The 21,428-nt window shown below is 51.8% G+C and overlaps 1 protein-coding gene across 1 annotated transcript; it reads right to left on the reverse strand.

Annotated features, from left to right (window-relative positions):
* Window positions 1-390: 390 nt before the first annotated feature.
* On the reverse strand, window positions 391-21,207 carry Catsperg (cation channel sperm associated auxiliary subunit gamma). Its single transcript, XM_020178597.2, has 28 exons — window positions 20,901-21,207; window positions 20,759-20,812; window positions 19,301-19,445; window positions 19,069-19,195; window positions 18,831-18,903; window positions 17,706-17,861; window positions 15,094-15,265; window positions 14,101-14,238; window positions 12,153-12,212; window positions 11,826-11,948; window positions 11,300-11,350; window positions 11,069-11,198; window positions 10,428-10,539; window positions 9,341-9,499; window positions 9,150-9,259; window positions 8,201-8,414; window positions 7,812-7,874; window positions 7,524-7,722; window positions 7,061-7,179; window positions 6,859-6,939; window positions 6,718-6,774; window positions 4,195-4,351; window positions 3,854-3,917; window positions 3,655-3,750; window positions 3,293-3,382; window positions 1,602-1,694; window positions 1,411-1,510; window positions 391-1,325 (listed from the first exon to the last, which is right to left on the reverse strand). Exons 1-28 carry the CDS (start codon window positions 21,153-21,155, stop codon window positions 1,047-1,049), a joined length of 3,477 nt encoding a protein of 1,158 aa, XP_020034186.2. The 5' UTR covers window positions 21,156-21,207; the 3' UTR covers window positions 391-1,046.
* Window positions 21,208-21,428: the final 221 nt, after the last annotated feature.

The raw sequence follows: 21,428 nt of genomic DNA on the forward strand, positions 1-21,428 counted from the left end.
GATTCTGACTTTCTCATGCTACCTTTCCCTAAGGTAGTCTGCCTCCCAGTCGCTGATGCTGAAGTTCCAAGCCAGGAAACCCAAACCGAGTTGTTTCTTGATCCTCCTCTAAATAATCATGAAAATGATAATAGCCAAATCCCCAAACAGGGCAGTTCTAGCTGGGAGTCTCCTTTGCTTTAACCTTTCAAGGAAAGTCATTTTGAAACAACTCATTTGGTATTTCTTTTCTGCTTCTGCTTTCCTCAGCCCTAACTGCCTATAAGCCAACCTCTTTTTCTCAGCTCATGAGAACTATTTTATTTCATAGAATTAGGTGTTACCTTATTCTGAAATGGAGGGAAAATCAGAATAAGCCCTCTATCCTCACTGGCTTTTACCTACTTTTAGTTGAATTTTTGTATTTGTTTTTGTTAATGTCTTTTTGTTCTTTGAGACAGGGTCTCACTATTTAGCTCTAGCTGGCCTTGAAGTCACAAACCTCCTGCTTCAGTCTCCCCAGTGCTGGGATTACAGGGCTGTACCACCATGCTAAGGCTTGTGCCTGATATATTTGATGTTGAAATAAACCAGGCACATTACAGCTTGGATATAAACCACTTCCCTCTGAACCAAATGGTGGTGATCTACTGGTTATACTGCAGACTTTGGACACACTTATGTCACTAAGTCCCCAGTGAATTCCCCTCTGTGCAGTCCTGGATCTCTCTGTTTCTTTCTTTTGTCTCATGGCACCTTCCATCTTTGATAGCCATTTCTTTTATACTGGATGTCCCAGTTATAGAAAGGAAACATAGAGAAACCACTATTTGCCAGGTGGTGAAGCAAAATGTTCATCTTTTAATAACCTTTTCAGCTGGTCTGGTAGAAGCAAAGTGAACATAAGTCCGTCGGAGGACTCGTGGCTGATCATAAAATGAGGCTTTATTTGAATCTGAGAATCTAGTGAACACTCAAGAAAAACAGGCCTGTGTGAGAGACAGGCTGCATTTCCCAAAGGAGCCTAACAAGAGAGGCTTAAGGGTGAGTGGGGAGTTGGGGAAGGCTCACGTCTCTGGCTTCTTCTCTGACGTTGGTTCAGGTTCAGCCTTGTCCTGTACCATTTTGGAGGGAACATTGTCAAGCTCCTTGATGGGCTCCATGAAAGTCACCTGAGATGACATGCTGTAGGGTCCGACAGAGGTGGCATAGGTGTAGTAGGACTCTGAGATCATCAAATTGTTGATTTTCCAACGCAGATTGTCCCAAGCATTCACCACGTAGGGCCACACAAGGCAGAAGATGATGTAAAAGCTCACCAGGCCCAAAAAAATGCTGAATGACACCTTCAGACACCAGAAATTAGGGTTGGGTGTCAGCCTGGGAACACCCTGCCCACTCAAGAAGGGTAGTTCCTAGACTTTCACTCACTATGATGATGTAGAGGGCCCTCTTGCCACTGAGTGGGAGCCCGTGAACATGCAGCAGGAAGATGAGCTTGTAGTCACAGTATGTGCTTTTGTCCACACCTCTGGGGAGGGATGAGGTCCAGGATTGGAGGAGTACTCAGGCACCACACGGGAGCACCCTCACCCCCCACCAGGGCCACATGGCTGGCTCACTTATTGCTCACCAACACCTTGAAGTAGAACTCGGGGGCAAAGATGTTTTGGGGGAGGGTGTCATGGCACGGGGAGTTCTGCAGACACAGCCACCTGGGAGACCAAGTTCAGGCACTTGAGTCACCACCATGACCAGTGTGTGCCCACCTCTGATTCCTTCCTCTGCCCCACACTGTGGGAGAGCACCAGCTAGGGCCAGTCTCTACCTTTTCTGGTCTATCTTTGTGACGCTGGGTATGGCAAGAGCTCTTCTGTCGAGCTACATAATCCAGCCCACAGTCTCTATCTTCATTCATTCATTCATTCATGCAGGCTGAGCACCTGCTGTGCCACAGGCTGCTTGTCTACTCACTCATGTTCTCTTTCTTTCATGCCTCCTTCTGCCAATTCATCTGTCACTCTGCTTTTTTTTTAATGATGGATTGTGCACCTATGACAACCCAGCTTTTTATTCATTCCCTGCTGCCTTCATTTCTTCATCCAAAAAGTGGAGCTTGAACCATTAGTAGGGTTCAAAATCGTGTCTTTTCTGTTACCCCCTCCTTTGTTCATTAGTCCATAAACAAGGGCTGAACCATGATTACTTTATTTGCTGACTTAATTTGCATATAGCATTTTCTCGCTATCACTAATGACAAGTTATTGAGCTCTCTATGCTAATTAGTTCCTCCATTCTTTGATTTCTCCATCAGTCTCTACATGCCTACCATGAGTTAAAATTAATTAAGTGTTCATCCCTTCACTTAAAAATACTGTGTTGAATCTATTCATGATCCAGTGCTATCAGGCAGACTGATCCCATGGGAAGCGGTGACAGGTCTGGTCTCTCAGGGCCAGGATGGGAGAAATGCAGGTAGCAGTTCTGGGATGGGATGGTGATTCCTGGTGGGTTGTGCAGTTAGGTAGAGGAGTCAAGCATGGGAAGGGGAGGCTCAAACATAGGGTTCAGGACAGGAAAGGCATGTAGGAACCAAGAGGAGGTAACTATGGGGCCTTGAAACAGTTGGAAAACCCATCCTTCATGGTGGGACCCCCGAAGTAAGACCCAAAGGAGGAACAGGAGAGTCGAACATTCTAGACAAAGGGGTCTGCTGTGCAAAGCCCAGCCCCCTCTGGGAAGCAGAAAGGCAGTCTCTCTGCTCCAGGATCAAGAAGCTTCTCAGATGCCGGAAGGAGGGCAAGCTGAGCGGACAGATGGGTGTCAAGGAGCCTTGCCCAAAGTCAGGCATGTTGATGCATGCCTGTATTCCAGCACCGGGAACATGGAGGCAAGAGGATGGTGAGTTTGAGGTCAACCTGGGCTACATAGTGAGACCCTGTCTTCCAAAAAAAAAAGGTGTGTGTGTGTGTGGCTGAAGCAGTAGAGAGCCTGCTTTGCAAGTGAGAAGCCCTTAGTTCAAACCCAAGTCCAACCAAATGAGCAAACAAAGAAACAAGCTAAACTTCACTGTGTTGTTTAGCAGGTGCTGGTGGCTCACACCTGTAATCCTAGCTACTTGGGAGGCTACAATTGGAAGGATCACAGTTTGAGGCCGGCCAGGGTAAATAGTGTCCCATTTCCAAAATAACCAGAGCAAACTGCACTGGAGGTGTAGCTCAAGCAATAGCGCCCACTTTGCAAGTGCAAAGTCCTGAGTTCAAACCCCAGTCCCATCCAACAAAAAAAAGTGTGGCAGAAGCTTGCAACTCACTCGATGCCTGTGCTCTCATAGGACAGGATGTGGAACTCCATGTCCTGGGTGGCTTTTTTGGTCTTTGTGTTCCAGATGAGGCTGTTGGTTCTGGGAAGCACCATGTACTCTCAGCCTGGGCAGAGCTCACTGGCTGCCAGCCCTCAGGCCAACTGGGTGGGCAGGGTCTGGGCACTGGTGGGCAGGGCTAAGGTGATGACCAGCAGGATAGAGTGGGTAGGTGGGAATCCTACAGGTCTCCCCATGGGCGGGGGTCTGCGGTACCAAGAAGATGGGAGTAAGGGAGAAGACCACTGGGCTGGGAAGTGGGAGGTGCCTGCAGGAGAAGGAAGGCGACCATGCATGTGGCCCCACAGACTTACTTGTCCCGTGGGCTGTTATAGCGGTAGATCTCATCATCTGTGTAGTCCTTGATGCTCTCCAGTGTGGACCCACCACCCACCACCTTCAGAATATAGCTGGAGAAGCATGGGTGCTCAAGGACCTGCCTGGAGTCCCAAGTCCTATATCCCCATTCCCTCGCTCCACACCCCCAGAGCCACAGCCTGGCCTCGCCTTTACCTGCCCTTAAAACTGCCAGACTCTCCTGTCACCAAATCTTGAATCAAGAAGAAAGGGTAGAAGACTGTGGAGTCAGAGGAGGTTGAGAACAGAAGAGAGATCAGCTTGGTCCAAGTGAATGGAGGGGGAGAGGGATGGGAGGGGAGAGGGATGGGAGGGGAGAGGGATGGGAGGGGAGAGGGATGGGAGGGGAGAGGGATGGGAAGGGAGAGGGATGGGAGGGGAGATGTGAAGAACCAAGGGTTAGAGCAGGGGATGGTGGCCCTGGCGAGGGGAGCAGGAGAGGGTGAAGTGGTGGGGGAAGAGGCAGAGGCCATGGAGAGGAAGGGATGTATACACACTGTCACGGAAGAGAAAGCAGGGCATCTCGGGGTCTTTGTTCACACAGTTGAAGTAGTGTTTGTTCTGTTGGCTGTTGTACTCGAGAGTGTAGGTGATGTCGAAGGCCAGGCGCTTGCCTAGGGGGCAGCCGATAAGCACTGGCACCATCAGGCTGCCCTGAGCGGGAGAAAAGTCCTGTGCTGGGGATGCCAGCCTTGGATGGTCATTTGATCTTTATTATTAAAAGGTTTTTTTTTTCTTTTGTGGTGCCAGGGATGAAACCCAAGTACTCTATCACTGACCTACAAGTCAGTAATAGATTTTTTTTTTCTTGGCAGTACTGGGATTTGAACACACAGCTTCTCACTTGCCTAGCCAGATATTCTATTGCTTGGGGCATACCTCCAGCGCTTTTTGCTCTGATTATTTCAGAGATAGGGTCTCGTTTTTTGCCCAGACTGGTCTGGATGGCAACTCTTCTATTTTAGGCTTTCTGCTCTCATTGGGATGACTAGAGCAAATCACCACTCCCAGCTTTTTTTATGTTGAAAGGGGATCTCAACAACTTTTTGCCCAGGCTGGCCTGTATCCTCTATCCTTCCAATCTCTGTCTCCCACATAGTTTGGGAAGACAGGAGTGCACCACCGCTAGGTTGAGAAGAGATCTTGCTAATTCTTTGCCTGGGCTGGTCTTGAACCACAATCATCACGTTCTCAGACTCCCAAGTAGCTAGGATTATATGTGTGAACCACCAGAACCTGGCTTGTCCTTGTGTTTTTGAGATAGGGTTTGATCTGTGGACCAGGCCCTGAGTGCTGGGTTCCAGGCATGTGCTAACATGTCCTGCTAAAACACTATTTTTAGTATCTGTCAACGCTCATGTAGCTATACCTGATAATAAGGAAACTGGTGATATTCTAGGGCCTTTACATATTCAATCACCTCTGTGAGCTGGGTGAACCCTGCATGATAAAGGCTATAATATCCCCATTTTAGAGACTGCAAAAGTGAGGCACAGAAAGGTCAAGCCACTTACTAATTGTATAAAGTCACATGGCTGGTAAAAGCTAGAGCTGGTCTGAAACCCATAGGTTGGCTTCAGATGCCTCAAGCATACAACACGGAATGGGTCTGGTCCCGGTATCTACAAGAGCCCTAACTCCTACTTACACCTCATAGGTATGAGCTTGGAATTGAGGTTTGAATAATTAGCATAGGATATGTGAGGGAAGTGGAGCCCAGTATGGACTCAGGGATCCCCCAGGACATGGCCTACAGGATGAAGAGTCCCTAGGCTCATTTGGGGGTACGGCAGAAGGGTGCTTAGAGTCTGTGGCCTGGGCTTGGAAGCCATAAATGAATCACTGCCACTGTGAGGCCTAGACCAAAGACACACTCAGTTTATAGAAGCCTAATGGACAGATGTCCAGAAGTCATGTTGGTGAATGGCACCTCCATGCCACCCAGCTGTTCAGGTTAAAGGTCTTGGCTGCATCCTTGAAACCTCTGTCTCCTTCACACCCACGTCCTGTCTGTCAGGACAGCTTTGGGTTGCCAGCTTTCAAAATAGATCCAGAGGGCTGAGGGTGGAGCTCAAGGGTCAAGCACCTACTGAGCACGCCTCAGACCCTGGATTCCATCCCCAGTACCACGAGAAAGAACAAGGATCTAAAATCCACCCATCTCTCCCCAAGCCTCACCTCCCTTGCCCCACCCTCGTCTTGTCCTGCCTTGTCTGCCCAACAAATGTCTTAGCGTCCATCACCCCCAGTTTGTCTCCCACATGAAGCCAGATGGACCCTGGGAACATTCTAGACCTTCTTTAGTGGAGTCATTTCACTCCCCATGGCCCACAGGGCCCATGGGACCCACGGGACCAGCCCCATCACTGCTCTGGCTCACCTCTTTCCACGCTCCTCTTTGTTCACCCTGACCCAGCCATACTTGCTCCTTGTTACTACTTTAGCCCATCTAACATCTCATGTAACCCAAGGGGCCTGGGTCACTCCAAGCCAGGAAGGAGGACTCCCAGGGTGTGTGTGCTGGTGAGTGGTGACTGTGGGTCAGCTCCCTCCTCTACCTCTTCTGAGCTAGCTGTGTTACTCTGAGCAGGTGTCTGCACCTCTCTGAGTCTCAGTACCTGCTCGTGTGCAAGGGAACATTGCACACGAATATGTAAGCAAGCGAAGACCCAAGAACCCAAAGGAAGAAAGAGAACGTGTGGGTGGGCAAATGAAGAGCAGTGTGTGAACAGAGCGCCAGGATGGGCTCCTTTGTGCCACGTGGAAGGAGAAACCCTCAGACTTTCCTTCCCTCTGCAGAAAACTATCTGGAGGAGCACACAGCTGGTGTGCAACCCACACAGCTCTTTGTGAAATCGGGAGGGGAGGAAAGGAGAGAGCAGGCAAGCAGATGAATGAGGAAGATGGATGAGAAGGAAGGAAATGGTAGCGCACTGGTGTGCTTGGAAGCAGGCGTGTTAAGACCTGACCCTCCCTTTACTCCCTCCCACTTCAGGGCCCAGTATCCCAGGCTTCCATACTTGCGTCTTCAGCCCTTGGTTCGTGTTCTTGAAGCAGCGACCAGAAGAACCCACCACCTGGGTAGGAGCAGGTGGTGATGGTGGTTCTCACCCGCATCTCTCCCTTCATCCCTTGTCCCTCCCTCCAGGCTCAGACTCCACCTTGATCATCATGGAAGTCTTCATGAGGCTATGTCCGCTGATGCCCTGTCCATAGCAGGCACGTTTATCCCTGAGTCTCACCTGCAGTGGGGGAGTGGGGAGCCAGAAAGAAGGGTAGGAAGGCTTGTCTTAGACCCAGTGACAGTTCAAATACCCTGTAGCTGTAGCCTCTGTTTGCTGTCCGGTCCTCCATGGGCCTCACCATGAATTGCACGGAGTTCCGGTTCACAAGGACTTCCTGCTTCACTAAGGCCTCGATGCAGTTTGGATCGGCCACCACCACGCTCAGTGCCAGTTTGCTCTGCACCTGGAAGGCAGACCCTGCCACAACCAGAGGAAAGGGTTAAGACTTCAACTCAGACTGGGCATTGGCGGCTCACACCTGTAATCCTTGCTACTCAAGAGGCAGAGACCAGGAGGATCAAGGTTCAAAGAGACCAGGGAAAAGTTCACAAGAGCCTTTCTAAAAAAAAAACCCATTACAAAAAAAAAGGGCTGGTAGAGTGTCACAAGGTGTAGGCCCTGAGTTCAAAACCCCGGTACAGGGGGAAAAAAACCCCCCGACTGGACATCAGCTGTACCCTTGGCAAGGTGCACCCAGGGCATGAGTCCCCAGGGCGCAGCCCCTTGCTCCCCTGGCGCCTTTACTTGGCCAGTGCACAGACCGAGCTCGTCAGGCATGTAGAAGGAGGTCCCGGTGGCGGTCAGGAAGATGGTGAAGTTGTACATAGTGCCCTTGTCCAGGAAAATGCGCGTGGGCAGCGTGTACTTGGATTTGAGGTCATAGATCTTTTCGTAGCTTTCCATGTCAATGTGCACACCGCCAGTGCTCCGCCAGTTGCTGGCCAGATAGAAATAATAATCCTGGCGAGCCAGACGCACGGGTAAGCCGGCGTTGGCACTGAGGGGAGCTGGGTGCCACCTCTCCCCCGCCTGCCACACTCTCCACGTACCTGGTCATGTTTCTTATTTTTCCACCAGCGCCAGGTGGGATCATGCACAGGGTCCGCGTAAGGCTGCAGGGACCAGAGGACACCGGGAAGGGGTGACAGGGGGGACAGTCCCAGTGAAGAGTGCAGCTTCAGATTCTTTTACTGGCTTTGGTTTTAGCCCACAACGCAAAGAGAAAGATACACCCTCCCAATGCAGCTTTCAATCCAAGGGCTGCACCTCCTAAAGCTCTCTTGGCAGTCCTGCTCAATCTGGTCCTAAATCCAGTCTGCCTGTACCAGATCCAGTTCCATGTGCTCCACTGCACAGGCCCTGCCCTCTGGACCAGCCTGCTCCGTGTAGTCCAGGACACCACCGGGTCCCAGTATCCAGCCAGCCTCCAGGTGCCCACCTTGTCATACTTGGAGTGCAGCCAGAGAAGGTAGTAGACCAGGCCTTGATAGACCGCGAGGGAGTTCTCGTTGTGAAAGCCTGATTGGTCCATGACAAATGGTGGCCGGGCTCTGTAGCGTTCCTCCCGCGTATAGGCCTGGGGGTTAGGCAAGTCCCGCAGGCGCATCACCATGAAGGGACAGGGGTCAGCGAAGGTGAGCCTTGGGTAGCCCCTGGGCAGCAGTAGTGGAGGACAGCAAATGACTCTTCATGCTGGACATACCAGGAACCTCAGTTTCCCACCTTTGCACTGTGGGCTTCCCAAATCTAATCCACCACTGATCTTCCCCTTAGCTCAGCCCCTTGTGTTGTCTGGACACCTCCCCTTGTTGTCCCCTCGTCCCTCAGACCAGTGCTTCCTCCTCTCCACATCAGTGCCCCCTTACCTGTCTACTTGACCTCTTCACCCTACACCCCAACCACATCCCTGCTCGCAACACCAACTGCCTTCCTACTTCCTCTGATCCACCCCCTGCAGGTGACCTCAGGATTACTACTGAACACATAAAATCTAATTCCATAGTGTCACCTCTTGGTCCCATCCCTGACTCCCCAAAATCCTCAAGAAGTCCAAGCTCCTCCTTTTGAACACCAGGCTCAGCTTGTCCCTTCCTGTCACCACTGCACAGCACTCTCACAGTTCTTGAACAGTGACTCTTTCTTCATCTGTGCCTTTGTACATGTTTCCTGCTATATAGAACAGCCTTCCTCCCCGCTCCCATCACCTCCTAATTTCTCCTCACCCTTGGGTCACAGCACCTACACCTTCTCCTTGAAGCTCTCCCAAGGAACCCTCTGATGCCTCCCCTAACCCCATTCTGCCCCAAGCTTCTCCTTGGGGCAGTCCCAGGACCCAGCCGTGGGCTGAGAACTCTCAGACCTCTACTGTATGGATCATGTCTTCTCACCCTTCCCGTTTCACTTTGTGGTGGGTGTGTTCTTGGTATAACAGAATCTTTTCCACAGGCACAATCCTTTTGACAATACGCTGCGTACTGTCGTCTTTAAGGTACACAAGCTGTGGGGTGTAGGGGGACAGGTGAGCTGGTGGCGGCCCCTCCGTGGCCCTCCATGTGCATCATAAGCCCCTGCCTTGTACCTGGAACAGCTCGCCATGTTCATAGAATACAGTGATCATGGTCTCCCTGTTAGCATAGAAAGAGGAGTGAAGCATCATCTGTAGACTCCTGTGGATGTCCCACCCAGTGGATGGGATGAGTCTGTACACTCTGTAGCTTCCCTCCTGAAGGTACCAGACCTGGGGATTCAGAAGGCAGGGGAAGGTGTGGGCAAGGCCCCTGGGGACCACTGGCCCCGCCGCTCCCTCAGCCCAGTGTGCGATGGGTGAGGCTTGGAGCTCACCTCCAGGTGGGACCACTTGTACCAACATACCTTTCTCTGCAGTGCTACCTCTCTACTTCCCCTAGCCCAACTACCTCCAATTCCTATCTCCAGCAGCCTTGGTAACTCTTTCCAGTGGGCCAGTCTGCTTGCATTTCTGTTATTTGTAACCAAAGCCTTTCTAATAACCCCCAAAAGTCAGGGTTCCTCGGACTGAGATTTGCAGCCTAAGGGTCTTTGCAGGCTCCAGGGTCGCATATGGCCTTGGTCTTAGTGCTTGACATTCCCACCCTGCCTCTGACCCTAACCCTCTCCTCCCTGCTTCCTAAGCTTTAGCCTGGCGATCCCCTCCAGCCTCCATGCCTCCCCCATGTATATTGCTTCTCCATGGAGCCCTCCCTGCCATCAGTCCAGGCTCCATCAGGCTCCGTGGGTGCCACTTCGTCCATGACATCCTGACTACCATGACCTGTCACTGAGTGGGAATATGACTGTTCTCCCAACTGGACTGTGACCTGTGGGCCCAGGGTCCTGGACTGACTGTATCACCAGCGCTGGGTCAAGTACACAGTAAGTGCTCAATATTTGTGAAACGAACAGCTTCACAGTGAAATGATGAACTCCTCTGAACATCAAATCCTACCTCAGCTCCCTGGATGTGGATGTGACTTTGGAACAAACTCTGATCCTCTCTGAGTTCTAGGGGCTCTGCTACCAATGGAGCTTCTGCTGCCCTTCCTGGGGTCCTGGGTGTTTCCTCCCGGTGACCCTTTTACCCTGACAGGGGAGGAGGGCTTGGGGGCAGGTGGGACGAGAGGGAGTAGGGGAGGGGCAGGGCAACTCACATCCTCCGACTCTGTGACTATAACCACGTCCCCTTGGAATGAGTTCACCATGTATTTGATGACTGAGTCGTGGGGGAAATCTGAGAGGTAGATGAAGTTTTCTTCATTGTAGCTGAGGGAAAGAACTGGTAATTTCAGAGCCCAGGAACAGCTGGGCATCCTTTGTAACTATTTAACCTACCCAGGCCTAATATATCATAGGACTCACTGACTGCCCCTCCACTAGCCTTGCAGGCAAGTGCGTAGGCAGCCTGGAACACTAGCTCCTGTCCTCTCACCCCAGCCCACTCTGCCCTAGGACTCCTCTCTTTTCATCTCTAAAATAGGAGCAGATCCTCAGCCATCGCTGGAGGTGACCCAGGTGCTCCTGAGTCCCAAGGGGTGAGAGGGTAGCAGGGAGGAAAGGCCCTAAAATGCTCTTGGAGATTGGGTCCTTAGGTTAGGTTTCATTTTAAGAAAGGAGTCCCAGGGTTCGAGGTTTGGATCTGAGGCACAGCACCAGCTTTGCATGTGGGCAACATCTCCAGGACTCACACATACACACTCTCTCTCAAGGCTCGATGACTTCAGGAACAGCCTCCCCCCTAGCGGGGTTGGGAGGGAGGAAATGCCTGGGCGGGCTGAGGGACAGTATGGCGTACCTTTGCATGAGGAAGTTGCCCCAGAGAAACAGCTGGTTATTGTAATTGTTGAAGAACATACCCTTGGGTGTCATAGGAATGGTGGTGAAAGTCTCTGTTCCTACAATCATCAGGAACTCCAAGCCATGAGCTGATCGGACCAGAGGACAGAACACACCAGAGAGGTGGGGCCACGTGGGCTCGTCTCGGCCCCTACTCACTCTGAAGGACACTCCTACCTCCCCCTCTTACTATCAGGAATGTATTCTGGGAGGTCGTAGAGGACTTTCATTTCTTCTTTCACTGTGAGGGGGAAAAGAATAGAATCTCCTATGAGCCTGAGCTTTCAAAACCCGAGGCTAAGGCAAACCATGAGCTAACCCAAAGCCCATCAGCTGGGGAGGCAAAACCCTACCCAGTAGCTTCACGTGGGGGCTTGTCTCCTCTACCGTGGCTGGGGATGGGAGTTTGCAGTGCACATCGTGTTCAACTGTGACTTTGTAGCCTTGTTCTCAGTGAAGGTAAAATCAAATGGAATTTCCTTCTCCTGAGTCCCGAGGCCCTTCCACACCTGGCTTCTGCTCACCTCTCCCGTCTTCCTCTCTGTCTTCCCCCCTTCGCTTCTTGGCCCATTGACTTCCTGTCTGTTGCTCCAGCCTACCCAGTCTCTCTTTTCCCCACTCCCTCTCTCATCTAGGAGTGACACGCTAGGGATAGGCACACAGGCCACACTGGCAGCCTGCTCCTTTCCGTGCCCCGCCTCCATCATCCTGATTACCTGTATCATAGCGGAGCAGGGTGTGAGCCTTCTTAGTGGAGTTAGGGACTTCTTTCTCCACCAGGATCTGGAGGATGAAGTCGGCGGAGATGTACACTGACCAGATGATGGTGCAGTTGCCAGCTGAGACGGGAGGAAGCCAGGACTTCATCCTTCCCTTCCCGCTCTTCCTGGGATAGCCCCAGCCCTCTCCAGAATTCCCCTTCCTCCCCAGGACACTGTGACTCTCCCTTCTCTCTCCAGTGACTCCTCCCACCCACCCTACCTTGCTCTCCCACACCGTCAGCCCCAACCCTTGCACCCCAGACCCAGCTGAGGGGTGAGGACCTTTTAGCAGCTCGCATATAGATGCTTGCTTGGGCAACATCTCAAAGGACACATGACCATCTGTGGAGCAAGGTAGGAATCATGCTCAGGTCCCCATCTGCCTAGCACCCCACCCAACCTCCTTGCACCCTCTCCATCTCTCCTGCCCCTCAGTCTACAGGAATCCAGGAGCATTGGGGTCTCCACATCCTGCTGTGGTCACAGTAATGGGCAGGTGACCCAGGGCGACCCAGTGAGAGCACACCCTATGGCTTGTGTTACACCTTATGGAAAGAGGCTGTTCTCATTTTCTTGGGGTGACTCCAACTGGTGGGGAGGGTGAGCCCGAGTTCCTAGGAATCTTCTTTAAACACCATGCAGGACAAGAGTCTACCTGACGAAATCCCAGATTGTGGCCCTAATAATAATAGTAATAAACCGTTCGATGACACTCATATGTTTCTAGCACTGAGATACCAATTTATTTAATCCTCATGTCAACCCAAGAAGCAGGTGCTGGAATCCTCATTACACCCCATTTTGTGGATGAGGAAAATGTAATTGGAGAGGTCAGGTCACCTGTCCAAAGCCACAGAACTCAGGTGTGATGGTGCCATCTCTGGAATCTGTGCCATATGAAGTCACTGTACTATAACAGGACCGACAGGCAGTTTTGCTAAAGTTCTGACTCTTCCATTGGATCTGCAGATACCCGTGGGTAACAGAAAGCAGGATCAAGCCAGGCATCTCTGCCTTCCTTTTGTACCTATCTCCTTTTCCACTCCAGAACTTTGGGTCAGATGCCTGTTCACCTGTGCGGTAAGCATGTTCATGGATGTCATGGGACACCCCAAACCTCCTCACACAGGGTTGATCACCCTAAACTGACCTCACCTCTCCTGTTCCCTTTCAGGATGAAAGACACCAAGGTAGGAGGGTTTCAGGATGTTAGGGCCATGCCCTGTTCTTGTCCCTCAGAAAGGCATCTAAAAGTCTCCTGAACTTGAAGGACCTTTGATTCCAGGAACAGTGGAGACTCACAGACAGGTCACCCCATGATCAGATTGTGTGTGCCTCACAAGCAGGAGCAATCTTCTCATTATGGGAAGTGATAAGGCTCCCCCAGATCCTGGCAGGACCAGACCTGTGCTAATGAGGCAGGGTAAATTAGGGAAAGTTCGGGACTCAGAAAAATACTACATCTTAGAGGAACCGCCCATGCCCCTCTCCACTCAGGGATTAGTGGATGGGAATCACCTTGTTCTCCCTTCCCACAGGTTAGCGTAGGTGAAGAGCAGAAACACGCTCTTCCTGTTTCCACCTGGGCCCCACCATACTTCCCCTTGTATTTCCCTTCCCTAACTTTTAATAAACTCCGTTACACCACGGGTCCTGCCATGGATCTTCCCAGTGGGATACAAAGACTTTGGAAGTCTTCTGATCACAGACTGCACCAGCGCCGTTAATACTTTGACCGAGACTGATAATTCCCCACGCCTCTTCCCCTACCCCAGCTGCTCCTGCATTTAGACCTAACGCTCATGTCACTACCCCTAAAGACAGGGCTGGAACATTCTACCCCATCCTCCCAGTTAAATTCCTTTCCTGCTTCTCACCGGTCCTCTTGTTTGCTTTCTTTGGGACTGGCGCTGATTTCTTTGGCTGGAGCTGATTTGTTGGGAAACCCAGAGTTGGCCCTCCAGCCTAGAACTCAGGTGACTATCCTACCCTGTCTAGAGATGGAGTCCTGATGACACACCCTGTGAGCCCCTGGACCCAGCCATGTCTGAAACTCAGCCTTTTTCTTATGCAAATTTCACAAATTCCCCGTGGGACACCCCAATTCTTATCTTTACAAATGCCTAGCCCCTTTACCACACACAGAGGGACAACCCCCCAGCCTGGGGCCTCTCCTGAGGGCACCAGGGCACATGGTGAGGAAGGAGGACCTGAGGTGACAGGGTCTTACCTCTGATGGTCCCCAGGTAAAGATAACCTTCATGCTTGTTCATGGTCAGAGCTATCAGGTACTCAGAGCCATTGCTATTGAAATACACAGGGCACAGCTTCTTGATGCACTCACTGGCTAGGACTCGAACCCAGCCACCTGGGGAGAGAGCGAGGGGCTTCAGCACAGATGGATGGACCCTTACTCCCCTGGACTTCCTGAGCCTGTTCCCGTCCACTTGGGTTGGAGCACCCATTGTGTGTGGTGCCTCAGGACTCCTGGCAGTGGTACCAATGCCTTTGAACAAATCCCCCTTTCTCATTCTCAGTCCCTGAGGTCCAGAGTGGGCCGACCCCTCCCTTACCCTACCCTAGTCAGAGAGATTGACTCTGAACCCGGCATGTGACTAAGCTGAGCAAATCAGAGACCACGTAGCTTGCAAGCACGAGCTAAGAGGTGCTCTTTCTTGGGACTACTGTGGGATAGAAAAGCCTACAGTTGCTGGGTAAAGACAGGAGTCACCAAGGTATCCACATGGAGGAGAGTGTTTAATAGTCACCGTGAGCCCTGGATCCAACTATGCCTGAAACCCACATGTTCCTGAGCTTGTCATCCATGTGAGCCAATAAACATGTCCACCACTTCTTTTTTTTGCTTCTGGTTTTTGAAATAGGGTCTCACCAAGTAGCTTAGACTGGCCTGGAAGACATGCTGCCTCAACTGCTGAGTGCTGGTATTACAGGCATGAGCATCATGTCTGGTCTTAACTTTTTCCTTTCTGATCAATCTTCATAGTTTTATCTCATCAACAGTCCATTTCTCTCTCTCTCTCTCTCTCCCTCCCTCCCTCGTTCCTGTAGCTGGCTCACAGTTCCCAGCATGTTCTCGGAAAAGTTCCCCCCTCCCCGCAACATAGAGGGGAGGGAAGACCCCACCCCCGTGCGGGCTTCAGAACCAAACAGTGATGATTGGGACCACAGCGGGCCCCTCCCTGCCCCGCCATGGCCCTCTTACTGCTGCCGGCTTTTTTGTCGTAGAGCGTGGAGTAGGTGCCTGTGAAATAGTATACCAGCTGGTTCTGCCGAATGAACAGCGTGCTCTCCGTGGAGATGACGTCAAGGATGGTAGCCGAGTAGCCAGACTGGGGGCAGTAGTGGGAGCCCACCCAGCAGCTGTCAATGCTCAGCTACAGGGAAGCAGAGCACTGGTGAGCAGGTGACCTTGCGCTCTGCCCCCTTGTCCTGCCTTGGGGTGACTCCTGCTCTACCCACTGGGGATGAAGCCAGGCAGTTGTTCCAGGCTGCTCACCCTGCAGCAGCACCTTGGTGGACAGACTTCTCCAGCATGGACCAGAGAAGCAGATCCCAGAGATCTGAGCCTGTTTGGACACTGTGTGTCCCTGGATTTGGGCCATGCACACCATGCTCGCTGGTGCTCAGCAGTCCCTGTTCCCCTGGCTATATTCAGGCTTGCACAATGTGGATGCAGAACATACCACACTTGGCTCAAAGCACTTTTAACAACAATAGTCCCCCTTGAACACACCTGGCTGGCAGGTTAACACCACCTGAATCCAGAGGCCAATTATTAGCACTGGCAACACCACCAACAGTGGGGTTGGTACCACCAATGGAGAGGGCTTGCCTGTAAGATCCAGTCTGAATGTAATCGAGCTTCTGGTGCTAATTGCCAATTGGCAGGCAGTATATAGGCTGATAGGGACTGAATTATGTCCCCCAAATTCATATAGTGAGCCTTATCGTCACTATATCTAGAGACAGAGTCTCTAAAGAGGTAGAAAAGATTAAAGGAAGTGCCTGGTGTTCCATTCCTAGCACTATTAAAAAAAAAAAAGAGGAACAAGAAAAGATACCAGAGCACTCTCTCATTGGCAATGTAACTTTATTTTTATATTTTCTGGGAATCAACCCAGGGTCTTGTGTACACAGGGCAAGTACACTCTACCCATGACTCACCAAGCCCTTCATTTTTTAATTTAATCTCATTTTTTTGCAGTAAAAATGGGGTTTGAACTCGGGGCCTACACCTTGAGCCATTTCTGTGATTATTTTTTCAAGATAGGGTCTGGTCTCTTGAACAATGTGTCTGGGCTGGCTTTGAACCACAATCCTGCTGATCTCTGCCTCCTGAGTAGCTGGGATTACAGGTGCGAGTCACTGGCGCCTGACCTGATTTTTTAAGACTTCTCATGGGTTAGGGATCCTCCCTCAAGTGTTTCAAGAATCTGCAGGCCTCCTGCTATGATGACTGGGGTTTTCTTCAAAATAGCTCATTAAAAAGTGGGCCAACACCCCCACCCTGACAAAACCCCAAAAACAAAACATTGATAATTATTAAGGCAGGGTTCATTATCCCATCCTTTCTACTTTTGTGACTGAGTCAAAATTTCCACTGAAAAGGAGTTGTGAGTGGTGTGAACCTGGAATGCCTGCAGCACTCGGGAGGCTGAAGCAGAAGGGTGGAGAATTCCTGGCCAGCCTGGGCTACGTAGTGAGATCCTGCCTCAAGAAACCAAGGGTTGGGTGTGTCCACGACGGCCCTGGGTTCCAACCCCAGCACCAGAGGAGAAAAAAAGGGACTTGTCAATTTCCCTTTTTGTCATTTAAAGTATTGGTCAAAGCCTAGGCTCTCCTGCCAAGAGAAATCTCGGTAAGTTGAAGAGAACATTCAGCACCACGAAACCTTCCTTACATACATCATTTCAGAAAATGTCATTTCCCCACCCCAGACTACAGAGGTCATCACTACACCTCACAAGACTAACTGGAACCCTCTAAATTGGCCATGGCTTTGTCACATTGTGCGGCCCTGTTCAGAATATCTGGAGCAGTGCGTCTGGCTTCTGGAAGAACTATGGGAGGGGTCCTTTGCTCACTTACATGCCCATTGCCACTTCTCCAGTCCCCCACATAGGTGAGGAAAAGGAAGCTGTGTGTCTCCTGGATCTTTTTTCTTTTCCCTGTGTCACCCTAAAGTCATAGACTCAAACTATCATCCTCCTGAGTAACTGGGACTTGTAATGGCTGGCCACCATGCCCTGCCCATTTCCACTGTCTGCAGCTGCTTAGCTGAGCTCCCAAAATGACATTCTCCATAGATTTTGGTTGAGTTCAGCCAGGCTGTGACACCCAGCCTGCTGGCAGTTGGATGGAGCCATGTGACTAGCGTGTCACTCATGGACTGAGTAGAAGTGAACTTTGTTGAAAGTTAAGTGAGCCTGCTTAGGCTGAACACAGGCTGGAGCACTGTGGACGAGCACTTGTCGTATATATACTAATAATTATGGAAGCTGTTAACTTATCCTCAATGATTTTTATGAGGTAAACACACACACACACTTTTCGTTTTCCAAATGGGAATCTGATGCCCACAGAGTTAGTGACTTGCCCAAGTCCACAGAGTCAGGAAGTAGCAGAGCTAAGATTTGAGCCTAAGCCAGGCCACCCGGCAGCAGAATCCTCCTTCATGCCATCCTGTGGGAAGTTCTGTTTCTTTGGGGACCCGTGTGTAACCGCAGCCCCCTGATCCATTTTGGGCCTGAGGCCCAGCTCCCTTTCATCCCTTCCAGAGACCTCTCAGCCCACTGCCTGCCTGGCACCACTCACCTCCACAATAGAGAAGTCCTCAAAATTGGTGTCAGTCATCAGGATGATCTTCTCGTCAGGAATACCACCCAGGATGAGCACAGGAGAATGGTCCACAGTGAACCTCAGAGCCCTTGAACTGACATTTTCAAAGTACCTGGACTCCAGTTTAAAGAGCTGCCAGGAGACAGGAAGTTCTCATCTTGGCCACCACACCCACCACAATTTGCAGTTGTCTCCCAGATCCCATTTCCTGTCACTCTCCCCCTCCTTCCCTCTATCCCAGTCCTTGGGCTGGACTCCTCCCTGCATCTCAAACACACCAGGTACAGTCCTACCTCAGGGCCTTTGCACAGGCTGTTTTTCCTATCCTCCATTTAGGGGCCCTCTTCCTCTCCTCCCAACCTTAACTAGACCTCTCCTGACTGTTCCATCAAATGCCTGCATTCTCCTCCCACACACCCATTCCCTACTTGTGTTTCATTTCTCTCCAGAGCACCTGATGGACTTGATGCTCATGTCTGCTGGTTTGGTGTCCATCACCCCTGGGGACAGGTGTCAGGGACTACAGGTTCACTGTTGTTTCCCCACATCACCCTAAAGTGTGCTCAGGAAGGGCTGAGTTGAATGAGTGAATGACCGGATGAACACACAGTGATTCAGAACATGGGAGAAGGAGTCAGGTAGGCAAGGCTTCATGTATCCTTTCTCGTGCCCGTGATGACAGACTGTGGGCCAATGGCTCCATCCCTTTGAAGACTCAGTTTTCCCCTCTCAAAAAATGGGTATGGGAGGCCAGGTGTGGTGGTGCACACCTGTAATCCCAGGTCTCTGGAGGCTGAGGCAGGAGGATCTCCAGTTCCTCAGCAGCTTGGGCTACATAGTTAGATTCATGCTAGCTTGGACTACATATAGTTAGGCCTTACCTAAAAAAAAAAATAAAATGAGTGTATGAGTGACTTCCTGTCCCAGGGCCACTATGAAGAAGGACTCCATCATGTATTTAGGAAGGCATGTCACCTGGGCAAGTGCTCTACAAATGGGGAGCTGGGCTTGTTTGTGATTGTGAAGCCCCCTCCATCCCCTAGAGGCCCAGGTGATGTCTGTATGTCCTCCCTTCTCCCCTCCTCCAGCCCAGCCACTCACCTCATCTCCCACAGTGAAGCGGGCTATCTGTGCCCAGTCTCTCTTCAGGAAACCATTGATGTTCATATAGAAACTGCACGGGGAGGAAGAGGTCGGGATGGAGACAGAGCAGGCCAAGGTGAGAGTTCCTGCCTCAGAGGCTCCCCCACAGCTCCTCCCCTGGGTCTCCCCGTGACTCCTATGGGGATCTAAGATGGGCACTGCTCCAAGGATACCCTACCCAGTGTGGGAAAAGCACCTTTTCGGGGGGATGTAGGGCCCCAGGCCGTTTGTGCTGACTTCCACACGCATGACCACGCTGCCATTCTTGATGGGCATGGGTGTGTACCAGCTCATGCCACACACCTCCGCTGCCAAGCACTCATCTGCAGGATGCAGTGGACACTGAGGCACAGGGCTCCCAGGAATCCTCCAGTCACTGACCCCCATTGGGAGCCCTTTCCCTTCTGTCTCCAGGCCCTGGGGCTCACCTTTGTTGCGAAAGGGGGCTGCTTCCATCTGGATCTGCAGGACCTCCATCTTCCAACGGTAGAAGTTGACTGGGGGGTTAAAGGTGACCAGCACCAAGGGCTTCATCCCCATCAGGTGGCCTTGGCGGACAAGGTCCTCAGAGGGCTGAGGATGGAGATGGCCTCATGGCTGTAGCCTTAAGACAGCCTCTGAATCCCCTTCCTCGACCCCCCCTTGCAGTGGCCTGTCTTCCTGGAATGGGTGCAGTGAGCAGGCTCTCCATCTTGGGACAGTCAGAGAACAGGGCTGTGAGGGGATGGAACAGGGAGGACAAGCACCGAGAGAGGAATCCAGGGTTGTCCTGGAGGGGAGTCTTTCATGGACCTGCATGTACGGTGCTTAGGGAGGGGTGGTGTGGGTAGCAGAGTGGGAAGATGTGTGCTTGGTACCTACAACCCCAGCACCCTCATCCCACCCTGGCAGTAGCCAGGCCCATCCTCCCCTCTGAAACCAGTCTGTCTGCTCCCCCACTGAGCAGAGGACAGGCAGGTCAGGGCAATGGACAGTGAGACAGAAGGCGACTGAGTGGAGAGTGAGGTACATCAAGGGACAACCTGCCAGAGACACTGGGATCCTGCTGGGCTGACAGCACATGTGGCAGGAGGAAGGAAAACGGTGCTGCAGATTTGTGGAACAGAATAAGGCAGCTTAGCGCCAAACCCAACAGAATCTGCACTTGGGCCTGGGGCTGGGAGTGTTGAGGTGGGGGTGGGACCAGGGCCAGGGATTTAATGGTCCCTTCATTCTGAGATGCTGAGGCCAGGACTCACTTCATCCTGCTGCTACCTGTTTCACCTAGAATCTTGCCCCTAGGCTCCCAGTCACAGGGAGCAGCTGCTGGTGAGCAGGGACTCTCTTAGCCAGGCCAACAATGGCCCCTACCACTCTTGTCCTGTCCACACTCATCTCCTGCCTTCTCACTGCCTCCCTGCTCCCAGCTGAGCCTCTGAAGCCTGAGTCAGATCACCCCATTCTCTGCCTGGTCCTTCATGGAGATTAACACGGGTCTTTCAGAATTCATTCCTAGCAAAGCCAGCTGTTACAAAGTGAGGCCCCCTCCCATGCTTGGCCTCTTCTGCATACACCAGTCTACTGCCCCTCTTCTCCACTATGTTGGGACACAGCCAAGGCAGCCCTCACCCCAAAGTCAAAAAGATAAGGCCATTGTTCTCATTTGTGCCTCATTGGAGGCAAATTTCAGCCTCCAAAAGGTAAATATTATGGTGTGAATAAAAGCAAATTATAGAAAAAAAAAGTTTGTTTGAGTACCTATAATGTGCCTGGTTGAGTACTGGGACCTGAACAGAGAAAATCTGGAATCCTAAGGCTCTCTTGATCCGATGGCGTTACCACTATTACGAGATGAATACTCTGAGGCTGGTCCAATCAGGTTACTACTGCCTACTGCACCCACTCACCTGTCCATCACAGGTGTAGTTGACCTTCAGGTAGTAAGGGAAGCCCATGTATTTCTGTAAGGAGATTTGGGCGAAATGCCAGAGTCAGGAAGTGCTGCACTGGTTCAGGCTGCTCCAATACATTTGATCCTGGTCCTCTCACCTCTTTAGGATCAACAGGGGAGTCCACCAACATGTTGAACACGCCGTCCACTGTATCCTGGGGCTCTTGATCAAGAAAGCGGTCAGTGGAGTTGGTCAGGCCTACAGAGTGGAACCTGTTCAGGACCACCTTCCAGGTGCAGTGGTAGAAGTCACCGTCCCCCACCAGCCTCTGCGGCGCCAGGACCACCAGCAGCAGTACCCACGGCGCCCGCAGGACTCGTGCTGTGGGCCACACAGGGCTGGCTGTGGACATGGCTGGGCAGCGAAGCCGGTAGCCAGAACCTGGAGGACGTGGGGGATCAACAGCTCTGTAGGAAGGACCTCTGTGACCACGCCCAGCTCCTCGCCTCGCCCCGCCCCCGGCCCCGCCTACGTCTCCGCCCCGCCCCTCTCTCCGCCCCGCCCTTCTCCTACCCCGCCCTTCTCCTACCCCGCCCTTTTCTTTAAGGACTTTCTCTTCCTGGACGATCTCTTCTCACCTCACCATCTCTCCTCCCCACAGCCTGACCCTTGTCGCAAGACTTCT

This window comes from Castor canadensis, chromosome 16 (assembly GCF_047511655.1).
Source record: "Castor canadensis chromosome 16, mCasCan1.hap1v2, whole genome shotgun sequence".
In the NCBI taxonomy this organism is placed as follows: Eukaryota; Metazoa; Chordata; class Mammalia; order Rodentia; family Castoridae; genus Castor; species Castor canadensis.